This window comes from Bos indicus x Bos taurus, chromosome 9, assembly GCF_003369695.1.
Source record: "Bos indicus x Bos taurus breed Angus x Brahman F1 hybrid chromosome 9, Bos_hybrid_MaternalHap_v2.0, whole genome shotgun sequence".
Taxonomy (NCBI): Eukaryota; Metazoa; Chordata; class Mammalia; order Artiodactyla; family Bovidae; genus Bos; species Bos indicus x Bos taurus.
Window position 1 is genome coordinate 12,511,699 of NC_040084.1, and position 21,541 is coordinate 12,533,239.

Consider the following 21,541-nt stretch of genomic DNA (forward strand, 5'->3'; position numbering starts at 1 on the left):
TTTACTCAAACTCATGTCCATTGAGTCGGTGATGCCATCCAACCATCTCATCCCCAGTTGCCCCCTTCTTCTCCTGCCTTCAATCTTTCCCAGCATCAGAGTCTTTTCCAATGAGTCGGCTCATCCCATCAGGTGGCCAGTTAGCTACCAGGCCCTGCGTTGTGCAGTGACTGCTGGTCCTCTAGTTGGCAGGGCCAGATCTCACCATGACTGACTGTGGGGACCCGGGAACCCAGGTTCGGTTCTGGCCTGCTAGGAGGCAGGTAAGCCCCCAGTGCTAATAGGATGGAAGAAAAACTCCAACTGGCACATGCCTGCGTCAGTGTCCTTATGATAAAATGATCTCCCCAGAACGGCTGCTTGCAGCATCTGTGTCACCAGGGGGAGTCCCAGTTGCCTCCTGCCTCTCTAGGCATTGCTGTGAGATCAGCAAGCAGCTATGACTTAGGCTTCTTTCCGATTACTGCCTCTGAACTTGGGCTCAGAGCTTGTGAGATATTCTACACTCCCTTTTACACTCCCTTTAAGAGTGGAGTCTCTGTTTCCTACAGTCCTCTGGCTGTCTTGTGCCTGAGCCCCGCTGGCCTTTAATGTTAGGTGTTCTGGGGGCCTGTCTTTCCAGTGCAAGGTCCCTGAGATTGGGAGCCCAACGCGGGATTGAACCTCTGCAACTGTGATCATCTTCCTGTTTGCTCCGTCTACCCAAGGGTGTGGGTCTTGACTAAACCGTGCCTCTGCCCCTCCTACCCGTCTTGTGGTTTTTTTGTTTATATATTTAGTTGTAGGAAATCTTTTCTGCTAGTCTTCAGGTGGTTTTTGTGGAGAGTTGCTGTGCAAACAGCTATAATTTTGGTGTGCCCATGGGGGAAGGTGAACTCAGGGTCTTCCTGCTCCAGCATTTTGACCACACTTCCCTCAGTTTGGTTTATCATATATGTGGAATCACCAACTTCAATGCTTTGTAAACAAACAAAAAATATTCTTGATGTTTACTTACATAGAAACAGAAAGAGAAAGCAGACATGTTTGCTTACTTAGCAGCCCCAGAGGAGTGTCTATAGTTTTTACAACTGATTGCAAATGTATTTTTAGAGGTGGGAATGTTCTGTACAGTCTGTCCACTACTTTCCAACTTTGCTCCATAAACCCTTTTTGTTTTGCTCCATAAACTCTTCAGCAGCTCCACTCAGTATGATGCTGGCTTTCAACTTCCTTTCAGCCTGGGTAACCAAGAGCCACAAGAGCCATTGTAGGCCAGTCCCAAAAGAAAAAGGTATCTTCCTTACCCCTTGGGCAGGTACTGACATGTGCAATAGTTTCAAAGTTTATGGTTATTACTCTCTGGAAACATCTGTCTGCTGGGTTTAGTTTTTCCTGACATTGTACTACATCATAAAGTCTGCTGCCAAGGGTACTTAACTTGCCAAGGGTACTAAACTTAACTGCTAGTTTAGTCACTTTACTACTTTATTTCTGTAGGCCAAATAGACTAGAGAAAATCAGTAGCAATTCCCCACTCCATGGCCCCCATAGAATAACCTGGCTCCATTGGTTGAAAGTTTTTATTCTGCGAAGCTTAATACTCTCATTTCATGGGAAGTGATGGGTCTTCTTGGCTTATGTGTAACAAAGAGTTGCACTGAGATTTCCCATGTAATGTGATTGCTCTCAGGAAACCTCTCAAGGAAAGTCTGTTTTTAAAGTAAGTGGATCATATGGGTCTAATCAGTTGAAAGAAACCAAATTCATAATTGACTTTTTATTATCAAATATAGTACTTTAAAATAGCTTTTTGCTTGCAGGGAAAAATAACTTTAAAGCCTATTTTTATCCCCTTTTACTTTGTTCCCAGTAAAAATATTTAAGTTACTTCAGAATTTCTGTTATTCATTTTCAGATAATGTAATGGCTATTATCATATATTCATAGAAAATTGCAATAATTAAGTTATTATTTGCCTAATAAATTGACCATTTCTTTTATGGAAAAACCATTCAGGCCAGACAACTATTGTCAAACATCGTTTAACATATGTTTTCAACCTTTGCCATAGCTCACTTTCTTGCATAAACAGATCTTTTGAAACAAAGCATGGAAAATTTAATTCACATGGGTGCATATTATCAAAACTATTAGTCTGGATTATTTTCCATGATGTCAGCACCAAAATTGCCTCTTGAAAAGATGCCTTTGAAAGCAACATTCACATAGATTATACAACGTTGTCTCTTTCTTAACCTTTGCAAACAACTTTTACTTCATTCATGACTATAATTAGCATGTTATTCTTCCAAGGCCTCTTCAACTGCATGTGACCTGTTCATCGGCGTGGCAACCTGGCCTGTAGTTCTTGGAGCTCATTTTAAGGGTGAATCTCTGTCTAGTCAATTCCACCAAGGTTCCTTCCCATGTAGAGACCGCAGCCCATCAGCTTCTCAGTGCTGCCACCTGTTAATTTAGGGCAGCCTCAAGTCCTTTCATGCATTGGAGAAGGAAATGGCAACCCACTCCAGTGTTCTTGCCTGGAGAATCCTAGGGACGGGGGAGCCTGGTGGGCTGCCATCTATGGGGTCGCACAGAGTCGGACACAACTGAAGCGACTTAGCAGCAGCAGCAAGTCCTTTCCAGAAGCTGGAGTAATGAGCGACTGGACACCGAGGTCCAGCTGTCCACGACTGTTATGTGTCAGGAAGGCACTGTGACTAGTGAGCCTGGGGAAGGTGGTCACAGAGGTTCCAGCCCAACCGTCACGTTGTCATTCACGCGGGCTCACCTAGACACAGCGTGAGGTGACCTGAGCCCCTCAGGCCCCGCTGGGCATTGCTGCATGTGAGACATTTTCAGATGTCTTCCTTTACAATAAGCAGGAGTTTTAGACAATCAGTCACTTTAATTCTTTTCATGATTTCATCCTTGTTAGTAAAACTGGTGGAAATTGTGTAGCAATTGTGTGTCAGTGGGATGCTCAGTTGGCATTTTTAACTCAATTTGGTATTTATATACTTGGTTGTTAGGTTAAAACACAAAAACTCCGAGTTTGATGCGTCCTCGTTTAGCCTTTAAAACAGTTCTAGAGGAGAGGCAGTTAGGTGTATGGACAGGGGGCTGGGCAGGGACCAGCTGCCACGTGACTGACTGACTCAGAAGCAGCAGCATACGGAAGGATGTAGTTCCATTATTACTCCCATTATTACATTACAGAAGATGTTGTGCAGAAAATAGAACGGAAACAGAGCTGCCCAGAGGGTCTCTCTTGGAAAATGGTGGAATTAATGTTCCGGTGGGGATCTTAAAACCCCAACAAAGGAGTTTGGATGTGACAACAAGAGAAAGGAACCGTACCTTTTAAGACGGGAAATTGGCGTGACAAAAGCAGGCCTGCGCCAGGCTGAATTCCAAGTGCACCGCTGCTTCGGCTTGATGGGTCAGGGCTATCACTTGTGAAATTCAAATGTTAACCTTCTTAATAAGACCTTCCTGGACACTCTGTCCAAACTTCATCTCCACCCTGTCCTCCCCTGCTTGTGTAGGGGTTTTCCACCTCCTTAGCAGTTATCACTCTCTAACATTATATACGTTTTATTTGTTGACACTGTTTGCAACCCGGTTATCCTACAACAGAGATTTTTGTCGATTTTATTCACCGCTGTGCCTTCAGCACCAAGAACGCTGCCTGGCACATGGCAGATTCTGAGTAATATGTGTTGTGTGAGTAAATGAATTTACTAGTACCTGCACCCCACTACAGTACTCTTGCCTGGAAAATCCCATGGACAGAGGAGCCTGGTAGGCTGCAGTCCATGGGGTCGCTAAGAGTCGGAAGCGACTGAGCAACTTCACTTTCACTTTTCACTTTCATGCATTGGAGAAGGAAATGGTAACCCACTCCAGTGTTCTTGCCTGGAGAATCCCAGGGACGGGGAGCCTGGTGGGCTGCGGTCTATGGGGTCGCACAGAGTCGGACACGACTGAAGCGACTTAGCAGCAGCAGCAGTAGCAGCACCGACCTGATTCTAGTTACTGGTTAGTGGTTAGTAGCAAATCAGAGAGAGAAGGTTCCTGCCTTCGTGGAGCTTACTTTCTCACAGAGGAGACTAAAATGAACAAGCAAATAAGAATTCCAGTTGATGTTATTTGCAGAGGAAAATGCAACAGGGAAACAATATCAAATATCAAATAGAATGTCCTCCTGTTTCATGCATTAATATATGACAGTAGGAAGACTGGTTTTGCTTTTTATTTTAAATTCATTATTTCTTAACTGTCTACACTGGTTTTCAGTCTCAGTAGTGTCTCCTGGGAAGAACGCAGAAACAAGGGCCTGACTGATGGTTTCTGAATTGCAGCCTCGGGCCCTTTAGGAAACGGTGTTCTGTTCCCTCTGAAGACAAGCACGGTGCATTTGGGGATTCTTGGAGTAGGGAGTTGGTAGTTCATGTTAGGAATAAATGGATCAAGATTAACATAATAAAATGTAAAAGCAGTAAATGTAAGCTTTTCAGAAATTTAAGTGAGAGAAATTTAGATTTAGTTTACATTGTTAAATTTGAACCAGTGGTATCATTTACTTCTTTAAAAAGAGTACAACTTTAGGCTGCATTAATATTTCTATTTCAAGGAAAGAGAAGTTACAGACAAAATCATATCTTTATGAAGTATACCCCAGATACCCTGCATCATCCAGAAAGTACTCGAGGCTGCTAACAAAACACATATGGTATAAGTGGATAAAAATAAACGAAGGTCTGTGGTCCCACTAAACTGAAGGCCCTGTTAAGCACAGACCATGCCAAAGTGCGCAGTGCCAGTAAATATCCAGTGACTGAAGTAATACAGTAAAGGTAAGACAATGACAGGATAATTTAAAGAAGTCAGGAGTGACATTAATCCTTAAACATTTGCCAGAAGGATCTGTGCCATTATTACCAAGTCACAAATTCACCACCCAGCTTCCTAGCAGCCAAGGCAAGGAGACAAATACGTTAAAAGATTACTGCCTTCATAAAGTAAAACCTCAGCATTTTCCCCAGAAGCAATAGATGGTGCTTTAGCTCAATGGATCATGGGATTTCACTTGTCTTCAAAACACAAGCCTTACAGAGTTTTCTCACCTTTAAAGACACCAAACCACCTTTAAAGACACCAAACAACCTTTAAAGACACCAAAAATGTATTTAATTACCATTGCGTTGCAATGGAAGTTAGGGCATGTGGTAGATAGATTTAATGTGCAAAATGCCCTTTTATGGAAAAATTATACAAGAAGGACATTTTGCAAAGTGCCAAGTTTAGAAATAAAGGCAAATTTAGGATGCCGAAAGAAAAAAAAAACTGGGCTCCAGTTTCCTTAGGCAGATTTCTCAGATTTCTTTCCAGATTTCTCAGGCAGCACTTCCTCAGGCAAATGCGGTGGCAGCCGGCGGGTTATCTGTGGTCGCTGATGCCAGCGCATGCACTCCAGTCCTCGTGATTCACTGCGCACCGTGAGGTCTTTCCTCAGATACACACTCTATTAAAGCGGTAATGAGAAATTCATGAGAAGTCAGAGGCAGGGTTGAATTTCCTTCAGAAGTTTCTTCTAAAGAACTGTTTTCTTTGACAACTTCCTATCTACTTCCTGTTGTCATTCTTTATTTTAATTCCGCAATTCGGGTCCCTTTCAGACATTTGCAATCACCTCTACCCCACAACTTTCCTAAATAGTTGACTCACATGGACAGTTAATCGTGGAAAGCATATCGTCCCCCAAAATCCTTGCCAAGAGCACCTTCTAAGTGGGAGTGTGTGGTTGCTGCACCCACAGAAGCCTGTGCTGTAAGTCTGCCTGCTGACTGAGCTCAGCTGCCTCAGAGAGAACTGTCTCCATCAGCCCCTCTTCCTCCTTCTCCACTGTGTTATTCACCGCGGCTCCTGCGGGGCTGAGGTGTGTGTTTGTGTGAACGATGTTGCATAACTTCCTTTATTTTCCCATCACTTTAATTCTTCCTAAATGAACCCCTGCTCAAAGCATGAACTGGCTTCCCAAGTCACAGACGTCATCTATTCCACAAGCACCCACATTATTTCCAAGTAGACCCTTCTCCCAAAGTAAGAGGAGCCTGGTGAGTTATAGTCCACAGGATGGTGAAGAGTCAGACATGACTTAAGGGACTGAGCATGCACGCACCAAAGTAAATCTGACAAACTGGGCTAATTAAAGCCCACAAAAGCTGATGGTAGTTTTCTGGGATAAACATAGAGGCCTTTCAACTGACAATATTTTGTATCATAAATACCCTTCTTTTCCTCTTATAATAATCTCTGCGTTCTAAAGGACAGAAAGTCCACATCAAAGTTAATTTCCTCAGAAACAAGACATAAATGGTTGCTTCAGGCAAAGTAAAAGCCAATAGGTGTTACAGAATGATTTTCTAGGAATACAGATTTTATGATACCGCAGGATTAATTATAAGAGAAAGAATATTCATATTCTTTCAAAATTATTTTAAAACCTACCTCTGGGGGGAAAATAAACAATTAGGACTAAATACGTGAAAATAAATATCTAAAATGCTCTAGGATTAAAAAAAAGAAACATTACCTGAGTAAGTTGGTGACCCATGCCTAATAGGTAATTTTCCACTCCCCAGCGCCTGACTCATCTCCTACCACAGGCTTCTAATTTTTGTGTGCCATGAACCTTCAGCAGTCTGGTAAAGCCTGTGAGCTTTTCCTCAGAAAAATGTTTTAAAAGCATAAAATACAGGTGATTACAAAAGAAAAAAATTAAATTTGAAATGCTATTATTAAAATATTAAAGTGTCTGATAGAATTATACATATGCTTCTTTATTGATGAGGTTAAAAAAAAAAAAAAACAACTCCCAGCAGTGGGTCTAATAACTACCGTAATCTTGAAATAGTGATAAGGCAAAATCAACATTTGAGATGAAACACAAATGGTTCATCTACAGCTGTAGAATGGGGTCTGAAAATATCTGTGGTTTCTGTGAGTGACAGACTCACGAGTCCTGCTGATACCATTGTGGTTTTTAATCCTGATGATACCTTCATGGTTTTTTGCCATGATTCGTGACAAAGATATAATTTTTCCCATCCACATTCACCCCTCCCTGAAATTCTACCTACAGAGCCCTTGGGGACTTGTATACCCTAGATAAAGACACCCCATGTCTAGTGACTCTTGCCTCTGCTCCCACTTCTATTCAGCCTGCAGAGGGGTGGAGTAGGGTGGTTGTCAGACTGCGCATGGGTGTGTGGGACCTTAGGAGCAGTGAGGTCCACAGAGCCACACTCTGACCCAGCAGTGCAGGCAGTCCCCTCGGGGGTGATGCTGTCAGCCCAGTGCTTCTCCAGCCAAGGGCCCTGTCTCTGGCAGGGCCACCCAGAGCTACTTCACAGCAGCGTGTGTCTCTTGCTCCCATAATGCCACTCTCCAAGATCAGGAAGTGTCCCCAGTTAGCCTGTATGCCGTTTAAACCTTCTGTGCTCATTCTGCACTTTCTGTTCATTTGCTTCCTCCCGGAGGAGGGCACTCCTGTATCTCAGCCAGAACTTGTGCCCAAGATTCAGACCCACAGTTCCATGTGGGTGTCCAAGATTGGGGTTGTCTTCTCCTCAGAATCTGGTTTTCCTCCTCACTCTCCTGACTTTTCCCCTCCTGACTTGTTAAGAGCGTCACCAGTAAGTGCGGATGGAGACCTCAGATTTCTCGGCCCCCACCCGCTTCCCAAACTCTACCTGCAAGGCCAAGAGTTACCAAGTGAGGGAGCTACTGCTTTAACAACATCCCTTCAGGCTGCCTCATTTCTGCCAGCAAGCTCTCAGCCTAACCCGAGTCACCATTACTCCTCACCCTATTTCTCAGCTACTCAGAGATGTCCTAACGCACATGGCTGCTGACTTGATCTTCCCAGAGGGCATGTCTGATGAGATGAGCTTCCTGTTCAGAAACAAAGGCTACTTCCTGTTCAGTGGCCTCCACTGTCTGCTGAACTACAGACAGACCCTGAAGTATTATCCGTCATGGCCCCAGACTCCCAATTCAAGCCACCTGTCCCATCCATGCTACAATTAAACTCAATAACTTCTTGTTCCATGAAACAGGGAGCAGGAGCAGATACTTTATCTCATCCATTTTCTGGCTCGTTGCCTCTCTCCTACTGTACTCTCCTTCTGGAATGTGTTTCTCCAGAAATTTCTCTTGTCAAAGCCCAGCCTTTCCTCCAAAGACCAGCTCCAGCAACACCCACTTTTGGAGATTTTCTTAATGTGCTTCCACAACTCCCAACTGAACAGAACACGCCCCCCAACCCCGCCACTTCCTTTCAGGCTCTGTGATATTTCTCCTAGCATGTATCTGTCTCTACCTTCATGATGACTGTCTTGCGTGTTCCCTTTACTCACCACACTGCTTGTTAAGGATAGGGTCTACTTTGGTTTATTCTCATCTCTCAGTTATGCTTGGCATGGTGTTTTTCACGGAGGGTACTCAGTACATGTTTTCAATGGAGCCAACATGATTCCTATGTTAAAAAAAAAAATGAAGTTGCAAGAATGACTTGCTTTACACTTTTCATGAACCACCAAAGAATAAGCTAGCTAGAAGGAGTTCACTAACTCTACCCTGTTGATTAATTAGTGAGTTTTGGTGATGCTTGCATCTGGCCTTCACCCACGCAGTTGAATGGCCTAGAGCATCCCTTTCCCCAGCCACACAACCGTAGTGCAGACCAACCCTCCTGGGCCTTCAGGGCTCGTTTCAGTCCTTACCTGCTCCAAGAAGTCTTCCCAAACCCCAGGTCTGACTCTGTAGGTATACCACCTGTGCAGTCTCATGGAGCCCAGAACTGAAGGGTGCCACACTTGGTGTCACGCACCACTGTCATTGCCTTGAAATTCTTCCTAATCTTTAACAAAGGGTCCCCATGTGTTCACTTTGCACCAACTCCACAAACTAAGTAACCAGTCTCGTGTGATTCCTCCTGTCCCGTATGCTCCTGTCATCCCCTGCATCTTCCCTATCTTTGCAGTCATCACTCAGAATTTTCACTTACTTTTTACATCTGTTTGCTACCCTGTATGCCTCAACAGATCATAAACTCTGCAAAGGCAAGAAAAGAAAGTCTTGTTTATTGTTATATCCCTGTGACTCAGCCTAGTATCATATGCATAATCAGTATTTGCTGATTGGGCAAGTGGATGAATGGTTGAAGGAAAGAAGGAATTTGGGGGTTAATAAATGTATTTGTTCATCCATACCCTCTTGGGCAGCCAGAGCAGTGGAGGTCTTTGCTTTTCTGTCTTCAGCTGGGCTCCCATAGAAATAACAGATTTCTAGTACAGAAACTACTCTTGGTAAAAAGGAGGGTAAGATCAGCTCAAGAGAGAAAATGGGCAAAGTAGTGACATGAAGGAAAAAGATTAAGCAACACCCAGCTGTTAATGAAGAAGGCACTTGCAAAAGGGCTAGTGATGTAGGTCTGTTTTGAAAATACACATGGGGGTCATGAAGCCACTATCGAGATGCTCTTGGAGGAGACGGTGTCTTAGTGACTGAGTCATCGCCTGCTTGCTTCTCTGCATGTTTTCTGCTCACCCTGGACTCAGGAGGCATCTATAGATAGCAGTCACTCACCAGAGGGAAACATCTGTCACTGTCTGTATTTGATGCCATATCATCCTCCGAACTACTTTAGTGATCCCTGGGTTTCAAGGTGTAGGTGTGCTGGAATTTGATTTCTAGTTTACGATTCCCAGTCTTTTAGAGCCAATTATAGTAAAATTGGAAGGATCCTGAATCATGAAGTACATGCGTCAAAAGTATGATGAGTGGTTATTAACTCAGATACAAAGTTTTCTCCCTAGTAGCGTCCTTCCCTGAAGCCCTTCTTGAAGGCTTCTGCTATTCAGAATGGTAACTACTTCCCTCTCAGAGGGAAGAGAGAGAGAAGTGCCCCCACTTCCAACTCCAAGAGGCTTGCCAGACCATCACTGCTATCCTCCCTGCTCCTCAGCAACACTGCACGGTGACTCCAGGACAGACAGTGCTCGACCCCTCTTCCTACTAAATAGCCTGGGATGAGTCATAAAATGTTCCTAATTCTCAGTTTTCATGTCTACAAAACAGGGACAATGAGATTTCTACTCCATAAATTTGAGAGGATAACGTGGAAAGTGCATGTGAAAGGGACTTAGCACAGTGTCTCCCTTATAGGAAACCCTCTGAATGTGAGTAGTTATCAGCAGACCCACTTCACTTCTGCACCGAAATGGATGTATAGAAATAAGGAATGCTTGGTATCAATCAGGAGTCAGCAAATTTTCCTCTAAAGGCTAGAGAGTAAACATTCCAGCCTCGTGCTTGGAACACAAATCTCAGTTCTGGAGTTTTGCATGAATGCAGCCATAGGCAATACACAAGTGAACGAGTGTGGCTGTAGGGGCCAGATTTGTCCCCTGTCCCTAAGTCACCAATCCCTGGCTTTGAACTCTTGGGAGCCCCAGTCAAGTGTAATAGAAAGACATGCAGACTTGTCAGAGGAAGACAAGAGGGGCCAAAGGCTAGATCCATGCGATGCTAAAGAACACAGAGCTGATGTTTTAAAGCAGATTGTTGAATAAGAGATGAAATTATGTGAGTCAGTCCTCTAGAATACAAAGAAATATTTCAGATTGCTATTATGTAGCAGTATTTTATGTTATCATTGCCTCATAAGTAGAAGGCAATACTTGGAAGCAGTTTTAATTTTGTTTCTCCACCACAATAAATTACAAGGAGAATCAGCGTGTTTGCAGTCGCTTATAATATTGTTAAAAGTTACAGGTCAGACAGTGTTTTCTGAAAACCACAATTTGGCAATATAGCTATATGACTTAGAGCAAGTAGCTCAGCTATTGGGATTTTTTTTTTTTTTAATTTCAGGATAAGTAAATTTTCAACGTTAAAACCAAGCCTGCCCGTTTTATTAGACGTTTACTTTGGGAACTTGGTTTCCCACCCCGGGGCCCCAGAGGTTCAGTATTTCTAGGAATGAAAATGCCTGCAAATTGACTGCTAGACATGCTCCCTGTCACTACAGCGCAAATGAAGCTGGGCAGGGGAACATTTCTGTAAGGGTTTGACCGGAAAGGAATGGAAAGCATGTGGGTAGCAGAAGTCACTTTCTGTTCTTATTATTAAAATAAAGAAATGACAAATGAGAATCCGGGAGCAATGTTGGACTCTAAAAAGGAGCCCATGGCTTAGTAACCACTCAGAACGCTTGACGGTTCACCAAAGCTGCTAAACAGGGGGGTGAGTCTGCTCCTTTAACAGCAGAGCGGCTACAGTTTGTGCTCCAAACAGGAAAGCAAAACACACTTCTGGGCCTTTCAGGATGCCTGCTCAGGAGAGCTCTTTGTAGGAAATTTACAGATTCCTAGCCGAGGGAGGACATTTAAGCATAGTACACAACACACACACACACACACACACACACACACACACACTTCATCAATAAAGTTACAAAGGAGCCCCACATGCGTTGGACATCACATTGTACTTTGATATTTTAAATGGCTAGCTGCTTTTAGAGCTTTTACAATTTAACCAATGTCAATTCAAATGGATCGTGTGCTTTATCCACTGGAAATGAGAAATTAAGTCTGTCATGCTAAGGCCAGGTTCTCATCAGATTTCTCTTATTTTGTTGTTTTGCAGTTTTCTCCTCGTCTTTGGTTGCTTGATTTTGTCAGTGTTTTCCACCATCCCTGAGCACACCAAATTGGCCTCAAGTTGCCTCTTGATTCTGGTAAGTGAAACATAAAAACAAATGTGTACATAAAGTTTACATAATGTGTGGACTGTCTATAATATTTATGCAATGCATTTTGTCCCACAAAAAGTTATCTCTAGAAAAAACAAGAGTTTCTGTGTAGTATAAAAGTCCCAAATGTCACTGAAACCTTTGCCTGCTCTTTTAATCTTTAGTTAGTCCTCTAGAATACATGGACATATTCCAGATTGCTGTTATGTAGCAGTGTCTTATGTGATTGTTGCCTCCTAAGTAGAAGGCAATACTTGGAAGCAGTTTTAATTATGTTTCTCCACCACAATAAATTACAAGGAGAATCAGCATCCATGCAGTCTCTCATAATATTGCTAAAAGTTACAGGTTAGAGAGTGTTTTCCGATAACCACAATTTGGCAATATAGCTCCTTAGAATTGGCCAAGAACTGTGAGGATATAGCACCTCATAAGAAAACAGAAGGCTTCATGCTCTTTTCAACCAACAGACTGTATTATGAATTTTGCTGCTAATGCAGTTACCTGGTGAGAAATTCTGTAGTTTGCTCTGTTTCCATTATGCTGTCAATCCTCAACCAGAAAGAATTGCTCAATTCATTTTAAAATGGAAAAATACCACAAGATATTTTAGTCTGAATTATTCTGGGCCTTTTCAGCTCTTATCCGTTCTATTACAACTGAGCTATGGTACTGTATACTTAAATCACAGCTGATTGAAAGTTTGGTTCATTTACATCCATTTTGACCTACTCACCATGTCCCAGAGTATCAGACTTGACAGTGTCAGAACTGTCTGAATGAGCTATAAATTGGAACAACTTACTTTTCCATAACATTTGGTGGACTAGAGAGGGAAAGAGAGAAAGAGGAGGGTGGAGGAAGATGAGTGTGTGCCCTAATAAACAGAAATTGGTTATGCACAGCAATGAACATTTTACAAAGGAGAGTACTTTTACCTTGAAGCCAGAAAGTGAAAGGTGTCAACTCATATAACCTGGAGAGCTGCTCTTTTCCTTGCCCTGTCAGAGACTGGTTTGTGCATGGAGTTACCAAGACTTGATCCAGACTCCATCCTACATGAAGGAGAAATCACTTTCGAACTTAGAATGAATCTTTTCCAATTTGTTTCCATACAAATTGTACTCAGCAATATATTACTAACATCAAGGTTACTATTTCAAAGCCCAGGCAGACAACAAATAGACTAAAGAGCCCACTGGGGATTTGTTCCATTTCCAGGGGTTCCACTGGGGTAGAAAGTGGGCTTTTAGCTTCATACACCAAATGGTCTGAGCAATTCAGTCCTTGCTAAAGAGTTTCTAAATAGTTCAAAGAAACCTATGTTATTAAAAAGGCAAAAGCTGGTTAATATCATGATTTTTAAAATTTCCTGAGCAGTAGACAACTAACCAGAGTTCAGTAACTAAAGTATATGTGGGTATATAAAAATATAGATGTTTTATACCTCCCATTGTTTTTTTGCCAGTTTTATTGAGATATATTGACATATATTGTGTAAGCTGAAGTATATAGTGTGATGATTGTATATACATATATATTGCAAAAGGACTACCACATAAACTTAGTTAACACTTCATAAGTTCACATGGTTACCATTGTGTGTGTGTGTGTGTGTGTGTGTGTGTGTGTGTGTGAGATGAGAATGCTTAAGATCTACTCCTTTATCAACATTCAAATATACAGTACAGCATATTACCTACAGCCACCACGCTGTGCGTTAGACCCTCAGAACTCATTTGTCTTGTAATAGGGAGCTCATAACCTTTGAGCATCTTCACCCATCTCCCCCACCCTGCCTGCACAGTCACCAGGCTACTCTGTTTCTATGAGGTCAGGGGTTTTTGACTTTTAGATCCCACATGTGAGTGAGATCATACCATATTCTCTGTCTCACTTATTTCACTTAGCATAAGAACAATCCATGCTGTCACAATGGCAAGATTTCCTTTTATGGCTGAATATTATTCCATTTCACATGTGTATGTGTCATGGATAGATAGTTTCCATGTCTTGGCTGCAATGAATATGGGGGTGCAGAGGTCTCTTTGAGATCTTAATTGCATTTCCTTCAGATAAATACCCAGGAGTAGGATTGCTGCATCATATGGTAATTCTGGTTTTGGTTTTATAAGGAAACATCACACTGTTTTCCACAGTGGCTATACCAATTCTGCATTCCCACCAACTGTGTAGGAGGGTTCCCTTTCCTCCACATTCTCCTCAACACTGATCCCTCGATTTTTAATGCAGCCATTCTCACAGGTGTGAGGTGAAATCTTATTGTGATTTTGATTTGCATTTCCCTGAGGATTAGTGATGTCGAGGGCCTTTTTGTGTACCCATTGGCCGTTGATAAGTCTTCTTTTATCCCTCAGTCTTTTTTTTTTTTTTTTCCTCTAATTCCCTTGTTTTTAATCAAGTCTATTAAGATACAATTTACACAGAACAATCATCATGCATTTTAAGTGTCTACTTTCGTGAGTTTTGACAAACACCTGTTGTTTGTCACGTGTATTCATTTCTTAGGGCTGTATAACAAAGTGTGTCATATACATGAAATTATATATATCATTGTGTTGAGTGAAAGAAAGAGGTATTATATAGTCTTGCGTTTGGCTTCTTATACTCAACATGATAGTTTTGATATTCATTTGTATGTTTTTTAATTGAAGTATAGTTGATTTGCAATGTTCTGTTGGTTCTGGTGTATAGCAAAATGATTCCAATATACATTTTTTTCCTATATTCTCTTCTATTGTGGTTTATTAGAGTGTGTTGAATATAGTTCCCTGTGCTATACAACAAGTAGGACCTTATTGTTTATTTTGTCTATGGTAGTTGGTATCTGCTGATCCCAAACTCCTAATCTATCCCGCTCCCCACTCCCCATCTCCTTGGATAACCATAAGTTTGTTTTCTATGTCTATGAGTCTGTTTCTGTTTTGTAAATAAGTTCATTTATATCATATTTTAGATTACACATATAAGCAATATCATATGATATTTCTCTGACTTACTTCACTTAGTACGATAATCTCTGAGTGCATCTATTTTGCTGCAAATGACATTACTTCATTCTTTTTTATGGTTATACTATTTCATTGTATACATGAACTACATCTTCTTTATCCATTCATGTGTTAATGGACACAGGTTGCTTCTGTATTCTGGCTATTGTAAATAGTGCTGTCCTGAACATTAAGGTGCATGTATCTTTTTGAATTACGTTTTCCTCCAGATAGGAGTGAGATTGCTGAATCATATGGTAGTTCTATTTTTAGTTTTTTAAGAAACTTCCCTGCTGTTTTCCGTAATGGCTGCACCAATTTACATTCCCACCAAGAGTGTAGGAGTATCCCTCAGTCTCAAATGCCTGCAGCTCTGACAAAGTTGAAACCAGTCCTTTTCTGTGTGTGTCCCCAGATCCTTGCTGCCCCTTACCACTGCTCCACTCGCCGGTTGACAACGAAGGGAAAGCTTTAACAGCCACGAGCACAGTCATCAGGCACATTTACCAGGGAACTATAGCAGTCAAAATCTGTTTCCTTCCTCACCAAACACAAGTGGTTATTATGCACATGAGCCAGGCCTAAAGTGGGCATCAGAGTCACTTCTGGTTGGAGGGACAAGTCTGTGTAAAGAGCTGCTGTAATGTACAGTTTGTGGTGAGAAAACTCTTGCAAAGATACTTTTTTTTTTTACTATTAGGAAAGCATGATACGTTCCCAAATGCATCCCTTTTCAAATATTCCTGGTTCATTGGCCCCCATCAGGCCCCAGTGCACGTGGAAGTGGAGTGACCATCATATTTGGTGCCTTCTTTGCACTGAGCTCAGCACTGGGGTTTAATCCTCACAACAGCTTTATGAAGCAGGTGATGTTACTACCCATTTTTAACAGACGAGGAAACGAAGGCATAGAGAAGTGATTCGCTAAAATTACTCAGCTAAAAAGTGTTAGAAGTGGAATTTGGAGTCCTGACTCCAGAGTCTACATCATGCTCTTCATTCTGGGCTCCGTGGTCCCCATTTGGCTTGTAATCAAGGCCAGTAAGTTATAGGTTTACACGCAGCAGAGGAGTGCAGTTCTGGGTGACAACAGAACCTATGAGCTCAAGAGAACAGAGCAAAGCACCAAGGACAACAAAAAGCTGGTGTTGTTTTCCTGTGCTCTGTAAATTTTTCAGAACTGAAATGGAACTAGCATTTAACTACCTTTCACATATCAGGCTCACTGATTTCTTATTAAAGCAAACGACATTTTTGAAAACTTGCGATATGAGCATCATTCCTCCCATTTTACCACACTAAGTATAAGGCAGAGCTCAGGCTGCGCCCCAGACCCGGCTGCCACCTCGCACTCTCTTCCCCCTCAGTTGAGACCAACAGGTCAGCCCAGTGAGTCTGGCGTCGCTCAGGGCAGCTTTACCATCCAAGCCTTCCCTGTGGTTCCACATATGCCAAGAGTGAGTCCTGAAACCCTTTTATTTAGGTTAAGTTCATTTCTTTTTTCTTAAAGAGTCTGTTTACAAAGCTGTCACAAATGGGAGTATCCCTTCACACCACTAGCAGTGCTTTGTATCAAGAATTACAAATCCGGATTTGTGAACAATCAACAGCTCCCATCTGGCGTGCCAACAGTCCCGGCTCCTTTGTGCAGATGACCTGAGCACCTGTTGGTGAATGGAGCTCTCCTATTTTCAGTTAAACTAGTGTGGAAAGTTTTGTTCCAGTTTGTATGTTTCTGCATCTATATCTCACCTTCTTAATAGCAATGCTGCTTGGAGCCCAATTCCTCTCTATTGGATAACCTCTTGTCTTCCACATTAAAGTATTCATTTTGGCCTTTAAATGTAAACTGTTCAACATGTTGATGATTTGTATATATTTCCTGTGACATTCTCCCCTGATGACCTCTCCTCTTAATGAAAATGATGTATATCGTTTGCAAAATGTTCTTTGAAGGTGGTCATTTCTAAGATGGCTGACACATATGCAGTAAAAAGAACGTCATTATTAGTTTCAGCAAGAAGAGAATGTCTCAGTGTATTTGCTCCTCTGCCCTCCTGCTGGAGAAGGAAATGGCACCCCACTCCAGTACTCTTGCCTGGAAAATCCCATGGACGGAGGAACCTGGTAGGCTACAGTCCATGGGGTTTCAAAGAGTCGGACACCACTGAGCGAGTTCACTTTCACTTTCCTCCTGCTGTGTGAGTAGGACTTCCAACCACAATGGATTGTGCTGAGCATCTGGACAAGACTCATACACACAGTCAGAGATCCAGGCTTTCCCAAACATCTGGCTGTTTGGCACCTTCTGGATAGAGCATATGCATATTTGCTGGTTGTGCTCTGTGTCACAAAGCAAACATGGGTTTGCTGTTTCTGTGCACAATGAATCAGTTCCTGAAATGTGTACAAATCCAATTTAGGCAGATCTAATTATATCTTCAATGCACTAGTGGAGCTTACTATTTAAAGAAAATCTGTAGTGAATCCTTTTGTAAAGTGAAGAGTCCCCTTGAAAAGCTAATAAGTACATAATTAATCTGTGTTACATGTTTGTTTTCTTCCTCTAATGTGGGTACATGTGGGTTTTGTTTTTTTTTTTTTAATCACTGTAAACTACCCATTATATAACACGGTACTGAAGAATTAGATATGTTGCTACCATTTCCCATCTATCCTACTGGCAGAAGGAAAGTCAGCCCCAGAAACATTTACCAGTCCTTCCAAAGTAGAAAGGCTTGCACATAAAATTACGTAGATTTGATGTACAAGATGACATTGCATCTTTACATTTAAAGGCTGGCATGGACATTGTAAAACAGGATAACAACATCAGGACAAGGATCCATTTGAAGGTCTTCAGTCTTCTGTGGATAGAAGATGTGAAATGATCAAAAGTGAGGAATGAGCAATGCTCCTTTCTGTTTATCACATCCCTGTCATGTACCGCAGAAAGCAAGCAGAAGATCCCAAGGAACATTGAAAACTGCAATTATTTTCCTTTGCTTGTCTTTCATCAAGGCAAACGCAAATAAACTTTAAATGATTCATGGGGACTAATGACCCTCATCAATCTGCTGATGACTGAAAAGAAAATGCAGGAGCAGTTTACACCTACACGGAATCTTCACCGAGGATAATAACAGAGTAGGCGAGGCACTCTGTGAAACGTACTTCAGATTCAGAGGGAAGAGTTGTTCAAGTTGAAGATAATGGAATTATGCCTAATTAAGACCATGTCTCCACCCACAACTAAGGCAGCCAAGACCTTCCACACTCCCAGCGTGAGATGTGGATGCCGGGGTCTTCACCAGGGTGTCCAGTGTGTGTCACAGACCTGCTCCACGCAGCTCCGTGTCTTGACATAATGAGCAGCCCTGAGCCAGGCCGCTCTGATGCCAGCAGCTATGTCCTCTAATCACAGAAGCTTATTCAGCAGGAGGAGTGGTGGGGGACATGGTGGTGTTGGAAGCAGTAGAGGGTGGCTAGAAAATAGCAGAGTCCAGGAGGGGTGGCAACTTGCCTTACCATGGTCCCAGGCTTCAATATTTTCCATCGTTTGAAACCTGCTCGGACACCTCCTCCTGCGGAGAATGAACGGGCTCTTCGCTCTGACCTCCTGCAGCACCCAAGTCTGAAGGTGTGTCTCCTCCCTTCTCCATGGATGCCAGAGTGTTTCCGCAGCTCCCAGCGTGGATGAGGTTTTGAGGGGGAAGATCGGGGTACAACAGTAAGCAAAACAGCAAAATCTCTGTCCTCATGGAAAATATAGAGTAGACAAGTTAACAAAACAAGTGTTAAAAATAACAGTAGGGAAAAAAGGGAATAGATAATTACGGAGTGTTTCAATTGTGTGTTCATACAGGTCTGCCAAGAAGGGTAGACTCGCACCATAGGCTGCAGTGAGGTGAGGCAGCCAGCCCTGCAGGGATTAGAGGAAAGAGCTTTCCAGGTGGATGGAGCGGGGAGGGTAAAAGCCCCAGCAGGACTTCACCTGCTGAGCCTCAGGAGGGTAAGAGGACCAGGCCAGCTGAGGGAGAGAGTGATGTAGGCTGGGGAAACTGAGGCATCATGGGCTCTAACTCAGCAGCAATGCTGAGTAAAGTGGGATCTGGTGGCAAATTATCAAGAAATCTTCTTTGATGAGAGAAGACGGCTGATGGTTTAACTGCACAAGATTAATGTTGAAATGTTGCTCTCTCGTGGATATGGCACCAAAATTAAACCCTGATGCAGTTCCTGACTTAAAAGAACTGGATGGAGCAGGGGAGTCACAAAGGGGCAGCCCTCTGGGAACCATCGGCATCGTTTGTGGAAAACCTAATGGAAAATAACAGAAAACCTAATAGACTACAAGGCAGAAGTGAGGTCTGATAAGCCCAAGGTTGGGGTTGACTGGAACCAAAGACGTGGCCCCTAGATGAATAAGAATTGCAAATCCTGTGTGGTTGGACAGGGCCCCGCAGACAGTTGTGGGAGAACCAAGACTCTCTGCCGCTTGCAGGGTACACCCCGTTTCAGATGCTCCCTGCCTGTCTAGGCTCTTCATCTGCCCTTGGTCTCCTCACTGTCTCTGTGGCTTAGACTCACATCTTCCTTTGACCTGTGTACCCCAGTTCTGGATGTTCCATTTGGTCTCTGATCCTGTATAATTCCACAGATTTCCAGAAATTTCCCTGGATCCTACCTCCCTCCTGTCCTCATTGCTCCAGGCCTGGTGCCTTAATTCACTGCAGTTTTAATTCAGATAAATGTGAAGTGCTTCCTACCTTCCAGCCCAGTGAATGGAGTCCCAGACATGAGTTAACACCGCTCTGACCTAGTGGCAGACCCGTTAGCATATTCCTGTCTACAGCCTCTGACTAATAGAGGGAAAATGAAAAGCCTTGAGATCATGGATCTATAAAAAATAAATGGTGAAACTAGGAGATGAAAGAAAAATGGGTTAATTTGACATTTTTTATTACCCACTTAAGATATTTGGCCACCTGATGGGAAGAACTGGCTCATTTGAAAAGACCTTGATGCTGGGAAAGATTGAAGGCAGGAGGAGAAGGGGACAACAGAGGATGAGAAGGTTGGATGGCATCACTGACTCAATGGACATGAGTTTGAGTAAACTCTGGGAGTTAGCAATGGACAGAGAAGCCTGGCGTGCTGCAGTCCATGGGGTCACAAAGAGTCAGACACAACTGAATGACTGAACTGAACTGAAGATATATGGACATGAGAGAATAAATCTATCTCAAGTCATTGATTTCTCATGAAAGTCACAGATAAGATTACCAAAAGCTACTTTCAATATAGGTCTACTGATCACCCGTACATGGGGAATTTGGGTTTGGAACTATATAAACCCAAAGCTGTTCCCATGCAACCTACCTCCCACTCAGATATTGAATATTGAGTTGGAATATGAGGGTCTTCTTTACCCTGCAGGCCTACATCAGGGGTCACAATTAAGGTAAAAAGACACATCAGTGCTTTTGCAAAGTAGAGAAAAAATTTCCAAGCTGTAAATGGCCGTTTGACAAACAGCATTACAGGCTGGATTCCAGGAGAAGGCTGCAGGCCTGACTTCCTCTGGGGCTGGAAATCATAATGAATCCACAGATCATAATGGAAATGGAAAACAGAAGTGAGACTTGCAGGTGTCACAGGCCCTCCAGCTGTGCCTTACCGGAGGCTGCAGGCAATTTGTGCTGAAGGGAGAAGCCTAGAAGCCCTCCTCCCAGGAGCCAAAGCACCTCAACAAAGATGCCCTTGGGTGGGGCCCAGACTGAGGGGAGCACCAGCCCTGGGTGGTCAGGCAGGAGACTCACTCTGGCCCCCACTCCCCACCCCGGACTCTCCTGAACTTTATTTTCTTAAATCAGATGGAATCAGGTACTTATCACCATCAAATGCAGCCTTCAAAGTAAAGAACAGGGACTTCCCTGGTGACTCAGTGGTAAAGAATCCTCCTTGCAATGCAGCAGACACGAGTTCAATCCCTGATCTGTGAAGATCCCACACACCACAGAGCAACTACACCCGTGCACCACTGCTTCTGAGACCACGCTCTAGAGCCTGCAAGCTTCAATTACTGAGCTTGCACACTGCGACTACTGAAGCCTGTGCACCTAGAGCTTGTGCTCAGCAACAAGAGAAGCCACCACCGTGAGAACACCGTGCACCACAACGGAGAGTGGCCCCTGCTCTGCGCAACTAGAGAAAGCCTGTGCTCAGCAACGAAGACCCAGTGCAACCAAAAATAAAGAAAGAAAAATTAAAATTAAAAAAAGAAGAGAACAATCCCAGCCTGATCAGAGGGCATCGTGCACACTGCAGGCAGAGGATGGGGAGCCTCCTGCTCTTTGGCCTCTTCGAGATCATGATGGTAATAACTGGGGAACTTGTGACTTGATTACACATCTGTGAGTATGGGGCCCCACTTGTTCAACCCATCTGGGTCTCTCCTGCAAGCTCCTTCCTCAGTCACTTTCTGGCTTTGGCCTGGGGTCCCCTGCAGTGGATAATTGTGTCCTCAGGGTCACTGTAGCCAGGCAGGGATGAGCATGCTCCCCGCCACCCCACCCCATTCAGGCAGGCAATGTGTGAGCAGGTTGTGAGGCTTGTCTGTTCATAAAGCCCAGTAAAAGAACTGTAGGCTGGAGTCAGAAACAGGCAACATCCAGCTGGGCTGTTCAGAGGACAAATGATTCCTTAAGGCCCCTCTGCATCC

General features: G+C 43.2%; 1 protein-coding gene across 3 annotated transcripts in view; it reads left to right on the forward strand.

The window, feature by feature from the left end:
* Positions 1–21,541, forward strand: part of KCNQ5 (potassium voltage-gated channel subfamily Q member 5) — a 624,758-nt gene that overhangs the window by 395,479 nt on the left and 207,738 nt on the right. For all 3 annotated transcript variants that reach the window (XM_027550934.1, XM_027550933.1, XM_027550935.1), the window contains exon 2: positions 11,701–11,791. In XM_027550934.1, coding sequence (XP_027406735.1) covers positions 11,701–11,791 — 91 coding nt within the window. The remainder of the gene's footprint in view (positions 1–11,700; positions 11,792–21,541) is intronic.